At 28.7% G+C, this 19,892-nt stretch overlaps 1 protein-coding gene across 5 annotated transcripts in view; it reads left to right on the forward strand.

Moving 5' to 3' along the window:
* Positions 1-19,892, forward strand: part of LOC107440157 (zinc finger protein 423) — a 151,812-nt gene that overhangs the window by 36,760 nt on the left and 95,160 nt on the right. For all 5 annotated transcript variants that reach the window (XM_071179556.1, XM_071179558.1, XM_071179555.1 and 2 more), the window contains exon 3: positions 13,897-13,989. In XM_071179556.1, the coding sequence (XP_071035657.1) occupies positions 13,897-13,989 (93 nt within the window). The remainder of the gene's footprint in view (positions 1-13,896; positions 13,990-19,892) is intronic.

The following is a 19,892-nucleotide window of genomic DNA, read 5'->3' on the forward strand; positions in this document are numbered from 1 at the left end:
TTTTCTAATCTATTTTTGATGCTAGGGATGCTTAACTAATTAGTTCATGAGAAAATGATATGCTTAAGGAGGTATTAAGACTATTGGGTTTCTTACGACCCACCGCAATAGAATAGAACCATAATGTATATGAACCAATGGTTTCATAGGATGTATATGTCTCACATTTCTAGAACTTCAGTTTAAAAAATGCTCTACTATTCATACAAAGTTAGACTAAAATATGTTAGCAATAAATAAGCGAGACAGACTGCGACAAGCCATTTGAGAGTAATTACAAAAGCAATTCTTGGGGTCGGTGAAAGTAACGACCAGGGTTTAATTTTAATTTTTGTAATTCTCAAGCTTATCTTAATTTTTTTGCTCCATACTCGTGCGGAAATTGACAAAAAATAATGTTGCACCAATCCTTAGAAAGACAAGCAAATGATAGAGATAATAATTATGCTTTTTCATAAAAGATAATAAAGTGATATTACGGTTTATAATATACTGTCAAAAAATGCAAAAACAAATAATAATAGATAAATCATATTTATATCAGTTTTATCAATTTCATTATCAAATCAGTCTCTGATTGGAACCAGTTCTAGTTTCATTCAGGTCCGAATCAGAATCAGTGAGTGATTCGAAATCAACGATGTTTTGCTCAACTCCAGCACACAGTGCTTCGATAACGCAGATGCAAAAACTTAAGTTTGTGATAAAAGTTTTCGTTTTGGGTTCTGGTAAATTTTTTTCGCTAAAACATGTTCAAAAGAAGTGAATGAAAACATATTTGAAATTAAAAAATAGAGAAGAAAAATATTCCCATTAATTGAAGAAGGAAAAGAGTTAAATTTTTTTTTACCTAAATTTTCAAATTCTACTCCTCTTCCAGATTTGGATCTGAGATAATCTGATTTAATATTATGATTTGATTTCAGAATTAGATTAGAATTAGACCGTAATTATAAACTTTAACTATGGATTTATTTTCTTTTTCTTTTTAATTATTACTGTGTAAGTATCAAAATAAATTTAAAAATTCATACATTTATGTCCAGATTTCTTACCTATCCTATGTTAAGAAGCGCAAATTTCGTTACGTATTTGTTTTGGGGAACTAAATGTTTCCAATAATAATCTGAAATTTTTTTATCTGGATTAAGGGAAGTCGCTAGGGCATATATTAACGATGCTAAAACTGTCCGTATTCCATGTATCTTTTTTTCGGCATCTAAATAAAATATTGCTTCAGTTTTTTCCTTTCTTTTTTTTTTTTTTTTTACAGAATATTTACATATTCTGTTTACAATTCGATGACTATCAATACATATCTTTGACAGGAAGCTATTTTAAAAAATTATGAACTTTAAATTTTCGACTTCGAATTTTTTTTAAAGATTTTAGTTTATAATTTTTTTAAAAAATTCTACCAAAGATATGTATTAACAGTTATCAAAGTGTAAATATTCTGTGGAAAAAAAACTGGAACACTATCTTGTTTAGATGCGGAAAGAAAGTACATCGAAAAATGTCAGTTTTGTCAAAATGTTATTGGTCAAAAATGTTATTGGTAAATGCCCTACCGACTGACATAAAAGACATTTATTGGAATTATTATTGTTATTAATCTGAAACATGTCATTTATTTATTTATTTGTGGATTATTTTACAATATTTTCATTCACTCTTTCTTTTAAGCAATATTAAATATATTTCAAATTAAATTTTGAACATTTATTTCAAGTAATTTTTATTTGCCGTTTTCAAATTTAAATTTTGCTATTCGTTTGGGTAATTCTAATTTTCATGATATTAGTCTGCAGTTGATTTGATTTGGGTTCCAGACAAAGTTTGATTTATGAGGACAGTGGTGCAGATTCGTTCAAAAAATTTTCTCTTCCGGTTATGTTAATTTATTTTTTCAGTTATTAATATGTGAAGAAAATATTCAAGAATGACTTTTTTATGTTTTTTCCACTAAATCACTCAGTTTTGCAGAAATATAGAATTGAAAAAAATTTAAAAAACACGTATATTCGACACTATAACTTTAATTATTTTCTTATAACTTTAATTAAATTAATTTAAATTAAATTCAGAAAATCTTTCAGAAATTTTTAAAAGTAGAGGCAGACTGTTGCAATGAGTAAAGTATTTCAAGAAACGCCTTAGCATGAAATATAATACGGGTTAATTAATTTCAAAAAAAAAAAATAGCTCATGGCATTAACCAATGTCTTATTACATGTAAAAACGGTATGAAAAATAAGTAATCTTAGATATTTTCGGAGTTACAAATATATTAAAAATGGTAAAATTTATAATTAGCAATAATAAAATAATTTCAAGTATTTTTTTTTAAGAATGGATAAATAAATTAGTAGGTAAATAATAAAATTTACTAACATTAATAAAAAGGAAAAATCTCATTTATAATGCATAGACATTTGCACAAAATCTTCATTTTGAAATCTGCTAGAAAAGTAATGAATAAAAATTTAAAAACTTTTAGATCATTATTAGTTTTCTTGCAATTAATTTTTTAAAAAATGCAAAAAAAGTTATTCCAATATTTTCAAGCAGCCACATTTTCTCCATGCATCGAAATTTCTGTGAGACTATTCACTGTTCTACAATATAATATTCAAATACGTATGCAATATAATATTCAAATATTATTTTGAATATTTATAATTGAATACTTTAATAAGAAAAATTTGTTTTTCTCCATTTTGTAAAAAAATATTTCTGAAACAATAACAAAAAAGAAGTTGTAATTAATTATTATCAAAAAAATCTAAACATGCTTTACGTATGCATAAATCAGCTTCATAAGGAGGAAAATGAAATGAATACCGCAATCTATTTCCTCTTGTTAAGACGTGTCCCCATGGACAAAATTATTCTGCTCCGAACAATCGTGAGGGACAATGGGTGCATCAGTACCTTTTGTTCAACTCGAAACAACTATTACAATATCCCTGGATACAGTAGGGGGTAGGGGGAGGAATATCTCATTCAAAACGATCCATAAACGACTTCGACTGAATGTTAAAGGGTAGTGCACAATTCCCCATTCACTCTAAGTCGGTCTTTTACACGCACAAACTGAGATGGTCCTTTTCACCTTCCCATTCCAACAGGTGAGAGCATCCTCTCCGTCCGAATGCGATGCGTTGCCATGACAACAGTCTCTCCGGCGTGCGATGGAATTACAAGTATGCGTGGAAGCACGGCACACGTGCATGCGTTATCCCCAACAACGCCTTGGGATGAGCTAGGAAAACCCCCAGGGAGTGATGCGCTGCTACAGTTAACGGGAGTGAAGTCTTTGAAATATTCAGGAGTCTCTCTAGAGGTTGTGTGTGTGTATGCTTCACTTTCATACAAAAGTGCCGCTTTTTGTCTTCCCCACCCCCTCCCGTCTCTCGCACCTTTTTTAATATTTCTGCCTTCTTTCTCTCTCTTACCTTTTCGCGCTTCCCCTTTTTAACGGCTTATTCGGTAGTCATCCATTTGAAGGTATTCTCACTGTCATTAAGAATTTGTCTTTTCATTAGTTTTATGGACCTCGACGTTTTAATGGGTGGAAGCGGGATGGCAGAGAGAGAAGGGAAGTTCCGGGGGCCCAGCTATTCGAAGCGAACTCCCGAGAGGACACCCCCAGACTGACTTCTCCTCTCTTTCTATTTCTGCTCCAGTAAAACCATACCACCGCCGTGTGTCGCTTTCGACGGTAATGAACGCAAAGAGAGAGGAAAAGACGGCACTAAAGGAACGAAAGAAAAGAAGTTAAGAAGGAATGATAGGGAGAGAGAGAGGGGAGAGAAGAAAAAAAAGGAACGCAAAATTATACTATCTCTCTCTTTCTCTCCCCATCCCCCTATCTTCTCTTCCTTTTTCCCTATCTAGTACTCTCCGGGGGGAATTTATCTATTAAATATATATCTAGAGGAAATGGATGGGTGATGCTGCTGGGATCCTGTAACCATGGTTACTATTGGGGGTGAAAACGCACGCGGAACCCTTTCCCTCCCCTTAAGGCATGCAAATGACGTGGGAGAACCAAAGAAAAGGATTACCGCCTGGGAGAGGATGAAAGAAAGTAAGGCGAAGGGGGGAAGGGGAAAAGTTGCTAGGGTAATAACCCGTTGTAGAGAATATTTAAATTTTCGAAATGGCATATAGCGTGGTAGGTAGAGAAAAAGGGAAAAAAGGGGTCTTTGGAGACTAGGGATATGAAGGAAAAGGGTCAACGAGCAATGAGAATGTCCGATGAGTATAACCTGGAGCTTAAATATTAAGGATGAGGAATTTGGATGATCTTTGTATTTGGCAGTTTGGCTTTAAGAGGTAGAATGTGTGGGTGTATTTAGAGTATGAGGATAGTCATTTAATGCGGCATTTTTAGCTTGATTTTTATTCATACATTTTATGTGAATAATTTTTTTTTTTTTGTTAGAATATAATGTTTGTATTCAGGGTTGCCACTCAAATCTGGAAAAAAAATTCCCTGTGTCTTCCCTGCACATATTATTCGCAATATTACTCTAACTTTCAAAGTTTTTATCAATGTGTGCGATTTACAGCTGAAGTGATTTCTGATATAAAAATTTGCTACAGTCAATTGATTGCTCATAATTTTTTTTAGCAATTTTCTTATCTCTAAATTAAAAAAATCGTAAGGGCCTCCACTGATGCTTTGGGGGCTCAACTTAGTGCTACATTTTATTCTGCTGAGCAAAAAATATAAAACTTAGAAACTTGTAATTACAGAGGTATAATAGAAAAATATACAAAAATTACGATAAAATAAAGAGAAATAATGCTATGCTGGATGCTCTGTAAGCTGTAGAAATGCAACTACGGAGTTGAAATTTGGCATTCTGTAAGGATCATATTTGTTTATAAATTTGCAATTTGTTATGAGTTTTCAAGAAGAAGAAAAAAAATTTTTTGCGTTACATTTTATTTTGTTGCACAAATTCCATATGATTTGACTTGATCGTGGAACTATTTAGAATTCTAAACTTAACGAGAGTTTTTTTCTTTTCTTTTTTTTATTTTTTTTTACGCAATTTCTATTTCTACAAAAGATTTTGTAATTTTATTATTTTTTTAATAATCATCTATCTATTGTTATAAAAAAATTTATCTTCCTTACGATTTTCATTTTATAAACTCAAGTTTGACAAAAATAACAGAAAAAATGAATAAAATAAAAAAAAATAAGTGAGTGAAAAAATGCTGCCTGATATAAATCTTAACATTTATATCGAAATTTTTTAAAATATAAAGGCTGAAGACATAAAAAAAATTTTAAATGCGATAGGTTATGATATTAAGGTTATCGTTATATTTTGTTTGCAAGTGAAATTTCCACTCATTTATTACTTGTGTTGCATATTCTGTTTTCCTAAATTTTTTTTTCAAGTACAATCTATCATTTTTAAAATCTAGCTCTTCTTTCATTACGTTTAACAAATTCATAAAATGTGCCTACATAAAATTATAATAACTATATATTTTATACATAAAATGATTTTTTAGCCGAGTTTTTTAAAAAAAAACTTTTAAGAAGATTAATGGGGAAGAACGGTTTATGTCCATGAAAGTTTTCATTCGAATAAAAGACGAATCCACGCTCTGACAGGACTTGTTTTTCTACAGCAAGACCCATCTTCACTGTGTGATAAATCTCAGAAGGAATCGATTTTCCCTTTTGATTTGCCAAAACTTAGTAATGTTCTAAATGCAACAGGTGGCATTCCAATTACAATTTTTGTAATTACAATTTGAATTTTGCAATCCGAATGCAAATCGTAATTTTGTAAATCGTAATAATACACACAAGCGTTGTTGCAATTAAGCGAGTTACATTTTTAAGTTAAATTGTTTTTTCATACATTTGTACAGTGAGATAATTATGAAACATAAAATATATCGAAAATATATTACATTTAAAAATCCAAAACCAGCAAAAATAAAAACGTAAGGAAATGATCTATCTTGCCATTGAACCTGAAAATTATTTCAAAAATCATTGGTTCAAAGATAACATAAAAAAATTGGTACGCACAAAAATAAATTTTAATATATGATAAATTTTTTATTTTGTAATTTAATTGAAAAAGTTTTGTAACTTTTAATAAATAAGTGTTATAAAATGCAACGAAATAAATAAGTGTTATAAAATGCAAATTTAAGCATTTTCAAATTGAAGTCTAAACTTTTAAAAAAAGGGATTGAATAGTTTCTAAAAAAAATAGAAAACTTTAAAATTTGTTAACTTTAAAAATAAAAAAAGGAAAAAACTTTGCATTGTTATTTCTGGCTTATTTTTTTATTTATACTTTTTATTCCATATTTGTCATGAAAGAATACGTGAACCTGTTCAATAATTAATAATCAATGAATTCCTTACCAAGAGTTGAATAGTTATTTGCTTCTAATAGACTTCTAATAGAATCGTACGTATCTTTCCTAATAGATGGCGTTGAAACTTCTCTGTGCAAATAAGTATTTTATTAATAAATTGGTTAAACTGTTCTGTTGCGGAGGGGAGAACGCTTTTTATCTTTCATTTTATATCAGTTCGTGAAATTGTAAATATTAAAAATTAAAAAAAAATCATGAATGCCTAAAACTGCTTTTGACATTAAAACTAAAAAGGGGAATAATTCAAAACTTTCATAACTTTTTTTATAAAAAAAATAAATTATGCATTTTAAATGATTCAAAGAAAATATTTTTGACTAGTTTCTGTGGTTATTTTCATATGTACATAGCATATAAATAACTATGCTTATAAACAACTATGCATATAAATAACTATGCTAAAGTTTCAATCAAAATGCAAATTTAACATGCATTTAAAATCTGAAATATAATTAGTCACAAGAACGAAACTCCATCAATTTTAAATTAAAACTCAATTGTATATTATTAAATATTTTCCTTTCTTGTATCTGGTATAAATTTTTTTTTAAATATTTTCATTAATTATCGTTGTTCCTTTAATCAAATACTAATTCACGAATAATTATTAAATACACCAAGAGTTATAAGATATAATAAAAAATACATAATATGAGATGAATAACACATAATATGAGATGAATAATAAATATTATGAGATGAATAATATATAATATGAGATGAATAATACATGTTATGAGATGAATAATATATAATATGAGATAATATGTAATATAAGGGGAATAATACAAAATATTAAATAATATATATGATTAAATAATATATATAATTAGATAATATATATAATTAGATATTATTTACTAATATATATTATTTAATTTTAAATTATTAATATTGAACTACATTAAATTACTCATTATATATTGAATATTATTAAATTATTTTAACATAAAAGAAGCGAAAAGATTGCCAAAAAATGAGTCAAACTTTAGTATTTTTGAGACATTTTCAATCCAGTTAAAAAAAAAAATTTCACTTAAAATATTTTCAATGGAAATAAACTATGGGAGGGGAAAAAAGGATATTACAGCCCCCCTTATCATTTGAAATCCATTAATGTTATTGTTTTTTTGTTTTTGTTTTTTTGTTTTTTTACTTCGAAATATTGTGTACTTATAAATGTATCTTCGTTAAGTTTATAAGCCTAATCAAAAATAAATAATAAATGATAAACTTCTGTACCTGTTTCATTTCATCCACTCCAATTGACTTTAGTCATAAAGTTCGAGTAAAACCAGATTTCTACTTACTATGAAACGCTGAATGTTTGTTTTCTTGTAGACGATAAATTATATTTTTCTCCTAAACTGTGCTTAAATTTTACAAACAAAAAAAAATATTGACGATTCATCAGATTATATACAGATGGAGAAAGATTTGTAATTGCAAAATGTTCTTCGTATTGAAATGGACCGCTAATTAATAATCATTTTCTCCTCCTACCATTGCATCATCTTTACTTCAGTTACGGTCTTTGAAGAAATAATTCACGTGTGAAAAAGAATAAACAAACAATGCAATTTTCAAACATGCGTAATATTGCACTACTTTGCGAGACTTTATGTTGGGAAAGTAATACAAAAGTACTTTAAAATATAAAAACCAAAAAGAGACTGGTATAGTGAAATATTTTTAAGCAAATTATTATGTTCTTCACAGTTACGGTTATGATTTTAAATCTCGTTCCTCCGAGCGTACAGAGCGTTAGGGTAGAACTGATACTTATTTTTATGCGCTTCTTATAAATTATTCCTGTTAATTAAGAAATGAAATTATGATTTTAATTATTAGGTTAATTATTATTATGTTAATTATTATGTTTCTCCTTTGAGTCCTGTTTTAAATTTTACCCCTAAACAGGTACTCATTTGTCTCTACCGTTAGCTTTACATTATTAAATTTATAAAAACTTGTTGTAGAAGGTCAATTATCATTCAATTTCTTTAGCCTTGCTACAATTTAACTCGGTGAGTTAGCATTCTATCCATAACTTCAATTTTTGCATTAGTTGTTGTCCGTCCCGATGACTTAACATTATTAAGTTAATAATTATTAGATCCCTGTTTTTAATCATGTTATTAACTTTTTCGTGAATAATTTAATGCTTTTTTTTTTTTTTTTTTTTTTTTTTTTTTTTTTTTTTTTTTTTTTTTTTTTTNTTTTTTTTTGCAAATTTCATTTTTTTGCCCTGTTACAAATTATCTCACTATATTGCAACTTGATACATATTTTTTTTATTATTTGCTGGCCTTTCTAGTGAATTTGTGTTATTAGGTTCATCAAAACATATTTCATAATGGGAATCATCATTAAGAAAACTCACACACATTTTTACACATTGCTTTCAAATTTTTTAGATTTGGTGCAATCATAATCGTAATTCCTTAAATCACTATTTTGTAGTAAATTTTGACAATCTAACTCACTGTTCTTGTAAATTATTTTTTCCTAGTTCTATCACAAATTAGCACTTGATAAAAATTTCAAATTTTTTTTCTTCTTCTTTCCGGTGACAGTACATTAAGTCGAAACATATTTTAGGGGCTTAACTCACTTAGAGATAGGTTATCTGTTCACAATACTCGATCCCAAAAATGATGCTTTTGGTCAGGGCCTTTACCACTTATACGAAGTTTTCCCAATAAACTGGCATATTAGATTAGGTAATTCAAATGTTACTATTTTTTATCTCGTTGATTTTATATTTAATGTTTGAAGAAAGATGCTTCAATCGCATGATTGAAAACAAAATAAACTCGTGGTTTCAAATAGCTTTAATTATAAATTATTATCGTTAACTTTCTAAATTACTAGATCTAGTAGTACAAGACAGCATGAATTGTTTCACAGAAAACTCAGCCCGAAGTACTTTTTTTAACAAATATAATTGGAAAATGGCAAAAATTTTTAAAGAACCGAAAGTGCGAACATTCAACATGAAACATTAGAATCACTGTCACTGATGCAGTATGAATTAAATCCTACAAATTAGTTTTTAGTTTCTACGTAATTTTAAATCCTTGAAATTCTGCGCCTTTAAAAACAAACCAGTTGGCCGCCTAAAAAACAAGCGTGCTACGTGCATTACAATAGCATTCTGTAAAATGATTTTCACTGCAATTGGAGATTGTATATGAAGAAAATAATAAGTCAGTACATCTGTACTATTCTATAACGTAGAATCGTTAAGTAGCTCGCATTATTCTGCGATATCCACTGCGACTTTACATTAGAGCTCTGTAAAACTGTTTTTACTGCTATAGTCTTCTATAGGTGGGAAAAGCAATAGAGCTGCAATCAATGTAGCGTCGAAGAGTAGCGGGTTCGATATATTTTTGTATTCTCCACTATTACGCTTTATTAGATCCTTGTAAAGGTATTTTCACTCCCTACTATTTTAGAACAACAGTGGGATAAGTAGTATGACTGTACTTCACAATGTAACGTTGGATAGTAATGTGTACAAATAATCTTTATCTGTGTACAATTTTAAGCTCATACCGAACTTTATAATAGTCCTGAGTAAAACTGCTTTCACATTTGCAGAACATTGTGCGTAAAGAACATTGTGAGTAAAGAACATTATGAGGTATCAATAAAGCATCGGAGAGCAGCAAATATAATTTTGTTTTATTCAGTGCAATGTTATATTAGAGTTCGGTAAAACGTTTTTCACTATAATGCATTTACTTTTAGAATAATTTATTAATATAATGTTAAAAAAAAGTTTCATCAAGCATTTTGAAAATGTAAATAACTAAAATTAGAAATAAATACAAAATCAAAACTTTTAAACTTGTTAGTTTCATTTCCTTTTTTTAATAAAGTCATTATTCAACTATTATTATTTTAGCTGCAGTTTATTTTTACTTTACTTTAATTCTTACTTTAGTTAATTCTTTCTTTATAAAAATAAAATTTACACTTGAACACTTAAGTTAACTCAAATATATTATCCTGAGTGTGTTACTTTATTGCTTTCATTTAAGTGATAAATTACATTTTTAATTTAATGAAACTTTTGCTCTAATTTGTAATCGATAGACTGATTTTAAAATAAAAAGGCATATAATCAAGGAAAAAATGAAAATATCATAACCAGTTTTATCGTAATTTATTTTAAAAACATACAAAAAAATTCAAAAGTGCACAGTAAAAGTAAAATTTTTCTAACTGAAACTGACTTGACGAGAATATTTATCTTCTTCTTATAGACATTTTATTTTGATTTCTTCATTTATCTTTGCATTCATTTAACTTTTTTTAATCATATTTAGCTCTATATCCTGCTATAAATATATTTGTTTTCTTTATAAAAACATTCCGTCAGCTATTTATATCATATTTTAAAAATTGCTTATGCTACGTGAAAACTTTTAAATTTTCCAATACGTTAAGTGAAAAACATTAAGGTTTATTAAACGAAAAAAAATGAATCTAGATTTAAAAAGCAAACCATCCGAATTCAGCTGTACTTGGCCAAACGTAACAATATTGCGTACTAAAGATAAAAACTCAACGATATTGTAAACTAAGTCTGATGGAAGAAAAAAAAGATGGGTAAAACACAAGGATCATGACAATTGACTTTAGTTGATGGTTCAAGGGCTAGAGAGTTCGCCTTCCACTGAGGTGAACCGGGTTCGAATCCCAGCGATGGCTGGTCGATACGAATTCCGCCTCCGACTTGTACCGATCACAGTGCTGACGTAAAATATCCTCAGTGGTAGACGGATCATGGGTTAGAGTCCCCTTGCAGTCGGGTTAACCGTGGGAGGTTCTCGTGGTCCTCCTCTCCATGTAACTCAAATGCCGGATAGCTCCATTAAAAAGTCCTCCACGATGGCAAATTTCTCCCAATACTCGATCCAGGAGTTCCGATTGTCTTCTGGATTGTGTTCAAAATTACAAGGCTACGAAGTTGAACATTAGTCGCAAATCCATAAAATTGGTCGGCTGTTCAACGACGGTTATAAAATAAAATAAAATTGTTCTTAGTTGTCATGGTTACCCCTCGAGATGAGTTGAAGTCTGAGGACCGCTTTACTGATTAGAGCATTTTTTAACACCTAAAATATTTTTTAAACAGAATGATATACATCTTTTATTACCTAGTATTAAAAAACAAACGAAAACTGACGTAATTATTATTTTTTTTTTCATCCTTCTACTTGATAGATCAAGAACCCCTAATTCAAATATCGCTCAATTGTTTTCATGATACATAACAGTTAAGTCCTTTCCAGAGCTTCGCAAAATCAAACCCAAATTCTCTGTACTTGGCCAAATGTAACAAAATTGCGTACTAAAGATATAAACCAAACGATGTTGTAAACAAAGTCTGATGGAAGAAAAAAAAGATGGGTAAAACTCAATGAGGATCATGACAATTGTTCTCAGTTGTCATGGTTACCCCTCGAGATGAGTTGAAGTCTGAGGACCGCTTTACTGATTAGTGCATTTTTTAGCACCTAAAATATTTTTTTAAACAGAATGATATACATCGTTTATTATCTAGTATTAAAAAACAAACGAAAACTGACGTAATTATTTTTTCTTTCTTCCTTCTACTTGATAGATCAAGAACCCCCAATCCAAATATCGCTCAATTGTTTTCATGACACATAACAGTTAACTCCTTTCCAGAGCTTCGTCAAATCAAACCCAAATTCTCTGCCCACGTATTAAAAAACCTATCACTTCTTTCAAAGGTGAGAGGGAAAAACCCGTTGAAGTGAGCAAACACACTCAGTGCGGCCTATCATACCTAGGCCAAATATTTTCCAAGCTACACGCAACTCCCTTGAAAGATAATAACGTCATATCATCAACTAAAGCTACTGGTTTGTGTGTTTTTCTTTTCCTCATCCTAATGACGTCAACAGAAGTAGTTTTAGACGTAATCTCCCGTTGCGACAGACCCCCCAGTGTGTATTTTCTTTTAACTCTTGGTCATTTGTGTGTATTATTTTTGAAGTCTTCTTGTGTTTTCATTTATGGAAAGAGATGATTATCTAATGTCGCTTCGGAAGTTTTTGCGTGAAGTAAAATTTCTTGAGAAAAATTACAAAAAGATGATGTTTGGGTTCTTCGTTTATTTTGTTTATTTATTTATTTATTTATTTATTCTCAGTTTTATTGATGTTCAGAAAAATCTGTTTTGAGTACTGTAAGTGGCTCTTAGTAATCAGGTTAATAATCATTTACGAGAATGCATTGAAGTAATAATATTAAGCATTGAATAATGCTACTATGAATATTACAAAAATACAAGTTTTTAAAAGTCAATACTTTACGAACTTTTCGACCGTTTTCGCTCAAGTTTAGAAGTTCACCATGTAAACTTACATTCTTTGAAATAATGCAAAAAATTTTAAACCTTTCAGCTCAAATTTTTTCCGATTATTAAGTAAAATAAGAGAAAATAATGAAAAATAATAAATAATAAATATTTATTAAAAGCTGTTTTTGGTATGGAATTATCTTTGGATAAACAAATGTATAATCGTGCGGCAATTTTTTTTAAATTCGATTAAAAAGTTCTCGAGATATGGTGGAATACGTAAAAAGAAAAATTCACATTGAGAGGTCCATGCTTTGAACCGCTCTTCTGACGAAGCTATGAGGGTCATGTTTCCTATATTTCTAAAATTGAGACTACCCCCTTTATTTTGGGGGTCAAAAATTTAAATCCGTCAAAAAAAAATTATTCAGGGCAAGTACGCTTTGTTTTCTTTGTATTATTTAGTAACTTGAAAACTCCTCTGCATATTTGAAGCCACCTCCTTGAACCATTAAGACGGCGCCCTAAAACGTAAAGATCCGATCATTATATCAAAAATTATTTAGGGTGGTCCATTTTTTTGTTTTGCGCACTGTACTTTAAACAAATTTTGAAAAACTAAACCGTATGTATGATCTTTATCGTACGATATCTCCCTAAAATCTTTTGCTAATTACAAATGTGGCAATTTTCATTCAGTTTAATTTTTTTTAAAAAGTAACAACATGTATTTGTTGATATACGAGTAATATAGCTTGCATCAATATCATCCAGAGAAGATAATACAAGTTACTCCCTTAAAGCAGTGAAATCTAGTCTGCTGATGAAATAATTATACAATTTAAAACCATGGAATCTCTTTAATATAAAAATTACACAATAAATACCTAAAAAATAACTTGAATTACTACTTGAAAGGGAAAAAACAGTACATGATTACTCTAAAGTATTATCGCGATTTCTTTAATACATAAATGTGATTGAGAAACGTGGAAAAAATATCATACGCTTATTATTTGTTGATTGCATTTTATTCTTTATGAGTACCCCATCAAATACAGATCGTATCTGAAAAAAAAAACTAACTAATTAAAAACATTGATTGAAAGAATACATTTTTATTTTAGAGATGAGGAATTCTACGGAAGAATCCACATTGCTAGAAAGCTCCTTGGAAACCACATTGCTACCAGCAGACATGGAAAATAGCCGAGAATCAGGTTAGATTCTGATTGTTTATATTATATTATAATAATGGCCGGCCAGGCGACCGAGCGGTTAGCGTGCCCGACTGCGAAGTCAATGGCTGCGGGTTCGCATCACGCTCTAGGCATGGATGTTTCTCTCTATGTGTTGTACTCTGTTGTGTTTGATGTGTGATTATGGCCCACCCCATGAAATGGGTATCTGCGGCAGTGTGGCGTGGGTAATGTTGCTCGCCTCAGTGACTTAGGTTTACAGGTATCCACTGGGTAACGTTAAATGAGCACCACTTCCGGTATCTTCACAGGTGAAGGACATAAAAGTTCAGTACCTGCCATTAGAAAAAAAAAATTATAATAATGACATTCATCTTGAATCAAATCAAATGCAGTTCTCAGTTTCTTATTTTTAATGCAATTCATTTAGTTCGTTATACCTTAATTCTCGTATTTTTTTAAACAAACGCCGTCCTTATTTTCTCTATCCTAATATAAATCATAATTTTTTATGCGAATGCAGTTCACGATTTTTGATTCAAATGCAATTCATAATTTCTAATCGAATGTAATTCATATTTATACAAGCATCGATATTTTAATTCTTTTCGCTTTAATGTCAACTGTAAACAAAAATATAATCTATGATAAATGTAGTAGCAGATGAATAGTAATTATGGTGATAAAATAGTAGTGAAGTTTCTAATTTTTTTTTCGATAACATAAGCAACTATTACCTGATTAAAGACTTCATTCGCTTCAAAAGTGTATAAATAGGAAATAACAGTAGACATGTTTCAAACGCTCCAAAAACAGTCGCCTATTTACAATACATACATGTGATTCTAAATACATACTCATTAAAATCTAAAATTTAAGAAATCGAATACTACAAAAATCTTAGGTAATTCAAACAATAAAATAAGCAATATATATTATATATATATTTCATAAAAGAAACATATATCACTTAAATTAGTGAAACATTAATAAGTTTTTTTCTTCGAATGAAAAATTTACTTTTTAATATTTCTTATTGTTATGTTTAGTTTACAGTCAATAAATATGTAATACATAAATCTGATTCTAAATACATACTCATTAAAAGCTAATATCTAAGAAATCGAATACTACAAAAATCTTATGTAATTCAAACAATAAAGCAAGCAATATATATTATATATATTTCATAAACAAAAAAAAATATCCCTTAAATTAGCGAAACATTAAGAATTTTTTTTTTTCGAATGAAAAATTTACTTTGTAATTTTTGTTATTGTTATGTTTAGTTTACAGTCAATAAATATGTAATACATACATCTGATTCTAAATACATACTCATTGAAATCTAAAATCTAAGAAATCGAATACTACTAAATCTTAGGTAATTCAAACAATGAAACAAACAATATATATTATATATATTTCATAAAAGAAAAAAATATCACTTAAATTAGCGAAACATTAAGAGGGTTTTTTTTTTTCGAATAAAAAATTTACTTTGTAAATATTTCTTATTGTTACGTTTAGTTTACAGTCAATTAATAATAGGTAATTTAAAGCAATAAAGTAAGTACAGAAAGAAATTTGAAAAAGGCTTGTAATGGAAACATTAAAAATGAATATTTCTCTTGCTCGAAAACATTAAAAAATTATAAGAGTTCAGGATGAAGTTAAAGACCGTAGATAATTGAATAAAAGACATTACAAAAGCTGACATTTTATTCCAATTATCACCGTGTCACTTCAACGTTTGTTCAAAAAGTTACTTCAAAGTGCATGTGAATGTTTCTTTATTAAAATAAATATTAAAAAAACTGCTGACCTAGCAAACATTATATGAAAATATTTTCAACTGGGGGGAGTGTTTGTTGATGTTATCGGATAATGACACTGCTGATATAATCGCCGCCGGTGGCATTTTTGATTAAATGAAAAATGCACCGTTATGACATCGCATTAAGGAAAGGATTATGAAATGTGTCTTGCAGAGTGTTTGGGTTGAACCAGTTTCTTCAAAATTCATTAATTTCAATGTCCACTATACTATATGTGAGCACCAGCTTAATGTAATTGATAGTCAATAAATTGAAAATTTTTAACTGCTGTGTAATTATTTAGTTTTGTATTAGCAGGTTAATAGAAAATGGATTAAAGTCATTAATTCTGTTGGATTTTAATTATAAATTTAATATCCTTAAAAAAACAAAAGTAAAACTCTTTTAAATATTATTAATAATGTGTGGAGCTTCATAAATTGCTCCGTTCATCTTTTTGTTTATTTTACTTGTTTAAAACTTTGCTTTTAATTAGTTTGATAAGGTGCTTTTTCTTGTTATCTTCCTCCTAAAGACTGTTAACGAAATATACTATACATATATTTTTTTGTTTTTCCTTTAATATATTAAATATATATTGAAGATGATAACATATATTTAATATATATCCTCATAATATCAAATAAATAAGTATTATTAATGTAAAAAAGAATTCCGTGGAGAGATTAAAATTCGGGAACTCATTTTCAGGAATTTCTTATTTTCTTGGTAAAAATTGCTTATTGAGCAGTTTATTGATTGAAAACCTACCTGCATAAAAAAAAAGAAAACTTTTTATTGGAGTTTTTTTTTTTTTTTTTTTTTTTTTTTTTTTTAGAAAATGTGTGTTTTTAGGCACCAATTTACATTTATAACATTCGTTTTAAAAAGAAAAGCATTTTACAAATGATAAGTACCAATGAAATGTTTCATTTTTAAACATTTAAAAAAGGTAAAAAATTAATTAGCTCTATCTTAATTTTTTATCTGTAATATAGGCTTAAATATAAAGCAATTAATTTTATTTTTTAAGAAAAAAATCAACCTTTTTTAAAAAGGTTTTTCAGTAGTCAAATATTTTTCAAAAAAATTCATTATGTCATTTATCAGTGATTTTAAGAAGATAAATACTTAAGTCAACACTTTTAAGTAAACCCTTATTTACGAGACAAATACTGATATGCAACCTTAACGTATGAATGGAACAACAAACTTGACTTTAAAACATATCAATTTTATATTATAACCGGCATTGAACACTGTTAGAATTTTTATTCTAAAATTACGATAAAATAATCGGCGGCAGTCTGTCCATCTAGAGAAAAATTTTTACCTTTACTGTTTTGAAATCGTTTACAACTAGCACGGTTAAAATACCATAAATACAAAACCTATGACCAGTCCTATGAGAGATTTCAACTTTCTACGCTTTTTGGAAAAATTTCTTCTAGTGGCAGCTAAATTTAACATTTAATATATAATTCGTTGTTTCATAAATGCACTGAATTTGATCATTTTCCATACCTCTACATGAAAAAAACTTCATAAAGGCCACTTTGTTCCAGCTCCTCTCGTGGCTTGGCCTTTAAAATGTTTGCAAAATTACTACAAAATTTTGAAAGCTTTTGTTTTTAATTGCCAGTAAAACTCAATAAAATATATTGCAAGAAGAGTAGTAATTGGCTGCCCTGTATATAGGAAGACTAAATGTCCCGATTATAAAATAATGCAAGGTAAAATTTCATATGAGTAAAATTCTAATAATATTTATTATAACTTTTCGCAGACAAAAAATGATGTCCTAGAACTAGATCATGAATTGATCCTAAATCTTACAATCTGATATCGAACAATTCGGAATTTACTGCTTTATCTTTTGCTATAAGTATTCATTTTGCAATTAATTTGCAGGATTCATAAAAACCTTTTTATGCTAAAATTTATAATGAAAGCATTATGCCAAACTGTTTTATTTAAAAGTGCAATTAAGGCAAGCTTACAATCTGATATCGAACAATCCGGAATTTACTATTTTATCTTTTGCTATAAGCATTCATTTTACAATTAATTTTTAGGATTTATATAAACCTTTTTATGTTCAAAATTTATAATGAAAGCATTATGCCAAATTGCTTTATTTAAAAGTGCAATTAAGGCAAAACAAAATACAAACAAACAAAAAAAGTTCTCAAGCCTAATTTTGAATGGAGCGTTTAGCTCATCAATCATTTGCAAACCACATATCGCTAGAAAGATCTCTCAACCTTAACTTTAACTGTCTAGTTTTCGTCGTCACAGCATTATTTTCAGGACTATGCATCCCACATTTTGATTATTGTTTTCTTGCCTGTTGACTACGGTGATGAATTGATACGAAACTTTTTTTCCCACAAACATGACCTAATGCTAATTTTAAACTAAGGATTTACTCGTAATGGTCTATTTCTTGTTGTTCTCTGTAACTTTAAATGAATATTTTTCTGTTTGAAAAAAAAATTACTTTATTATTTTGGCTTCATTTACAAAAATAAGCTATGAAAAATTACAGCTTAAATTGTTTTTAAATAAATCAAATATTTAAGTGAATATCCACTTTTTCCTCCTCCAGCAAAAAATATTAGTCTATTAATAAATAATTTTCCAGTAGACCAAGAATGTAAGATATTTTTTTTTACGTGAATATACATGCTTAACATTTGCTAAAAAGAAAAGTATTGCAGGAAGGATCTGTGTTACGAAACTAACCATTCTCAAATTTACGAAAAGAATTGTTACTTTTACAAACATTTATTCGGACGTAACACAAACATATACATACATATACATATTAACACAGACACTCAAGACCTACTTCGTTTCACGAATACCAATTACATAGCTTGAGAAACTCGAGAGCTTCTGGTTGTGAATATTCTCAACAATTGGTGTTAATGAAATGTTTCATTTTTAGACATTTTAATAGGTAAAATATTAACTAAGCATTAGCTAAGCTGGTAATTAACTAACTAGCTTTATCTTATAATTTTATCATTAATACAAGCTTAAATATAAAGCAACTAATTTATTTTTTACTTTGGCAATTACTGTGAGGAGTAAATTTTTTAATTTTCAACTTCGTTTCGACAAATAATACTGTTTAAACTAATAAAATAACACGTATTTAAATTGCCTATACCAGATGCAATTTTTGAAAGTATGCGTGAAAAATATTTTTATCTAACTTCCATTTTTTGAATGAACAGTAGGCGCATCAAAACTAAATGGTAGAACAATGGGCTATTCCAAAGTTTGACCCGCACGTTGCTCACGCATATTATTGTTTTAGCGGAAAAAAATTGGAAATATGTCTATCCCTAGTATATCTTAGTTCAAAATGTGTGTCCATATAGTTTTAAGCTTATTGACCAAAAATATTAAGCTTCATAACAAATTAAAATTTCTGATTGTACCTCACATGATGTGAAATTGCCTAAATCTAAGGCAAATGTTAATATATCTTTGCCTGTTTAAATTGAATGTTTCATTTCCCCCCATCAATGCAGAAAATAAGCTGTTTTGAATGACAATGGCATTCTAATAAATATTATCCCATTTTTTAAAACTGTTTTAGATTCGATTAAATATATATAATATTCAAACAGTTTGAGGAATATTTCACTGCACAAGGAACAATTTGTGGCCATACATGCGCTTTTTAGAAGCACTACAAGTAATGTTGCTTCTTATAATTTTAATGTCTTTTAATTTCCTGCGATCAAAATTGTTAGCAGTTTTCCAACTTTTGTAAAAAATAACGCACATATTGAAAAATTTGCACAATGTTTTTTGTTACAACTGGTTTTTGTTGGTTTTAATCTCCTAATAGTTACTTGGAACTGTAGATTTGATTGTAATTGGCTATTTCTTTTTGCTCTCGAGAAATAGATTAATATTTTCCTGGTTGGCAGAAAAGTATTTTTTTATTATTTTGGATTTAGTTTACAAAAATATTGTTTTGAAAGTTTAGAAACAGAGATACAAGTTTATAGGGGGAGAAACTTCCCAGAAAAGAGCATACTTAGAAAAAAAATATCTTCTTGGAACTTTTGAACAACGGAGCAAAATTTT

This window comes from Parasteatoda tepidariorum, chromosome 4 (genome assembly GCF_043381705.1).
Source record: "Parasteatoda tepidariorum isolate YZ-2023 chromosome 4, CAS_Ptep_4.0, whole genome shotgun sequence".
Taxonomy (NCBI): domain Eukaryota; kingdom Metazoa; phylum Arthropoda; class Arachnida; order Araneae; family Theridiidae; genus Parasteatoda; species Parasteatoda tepidariorum.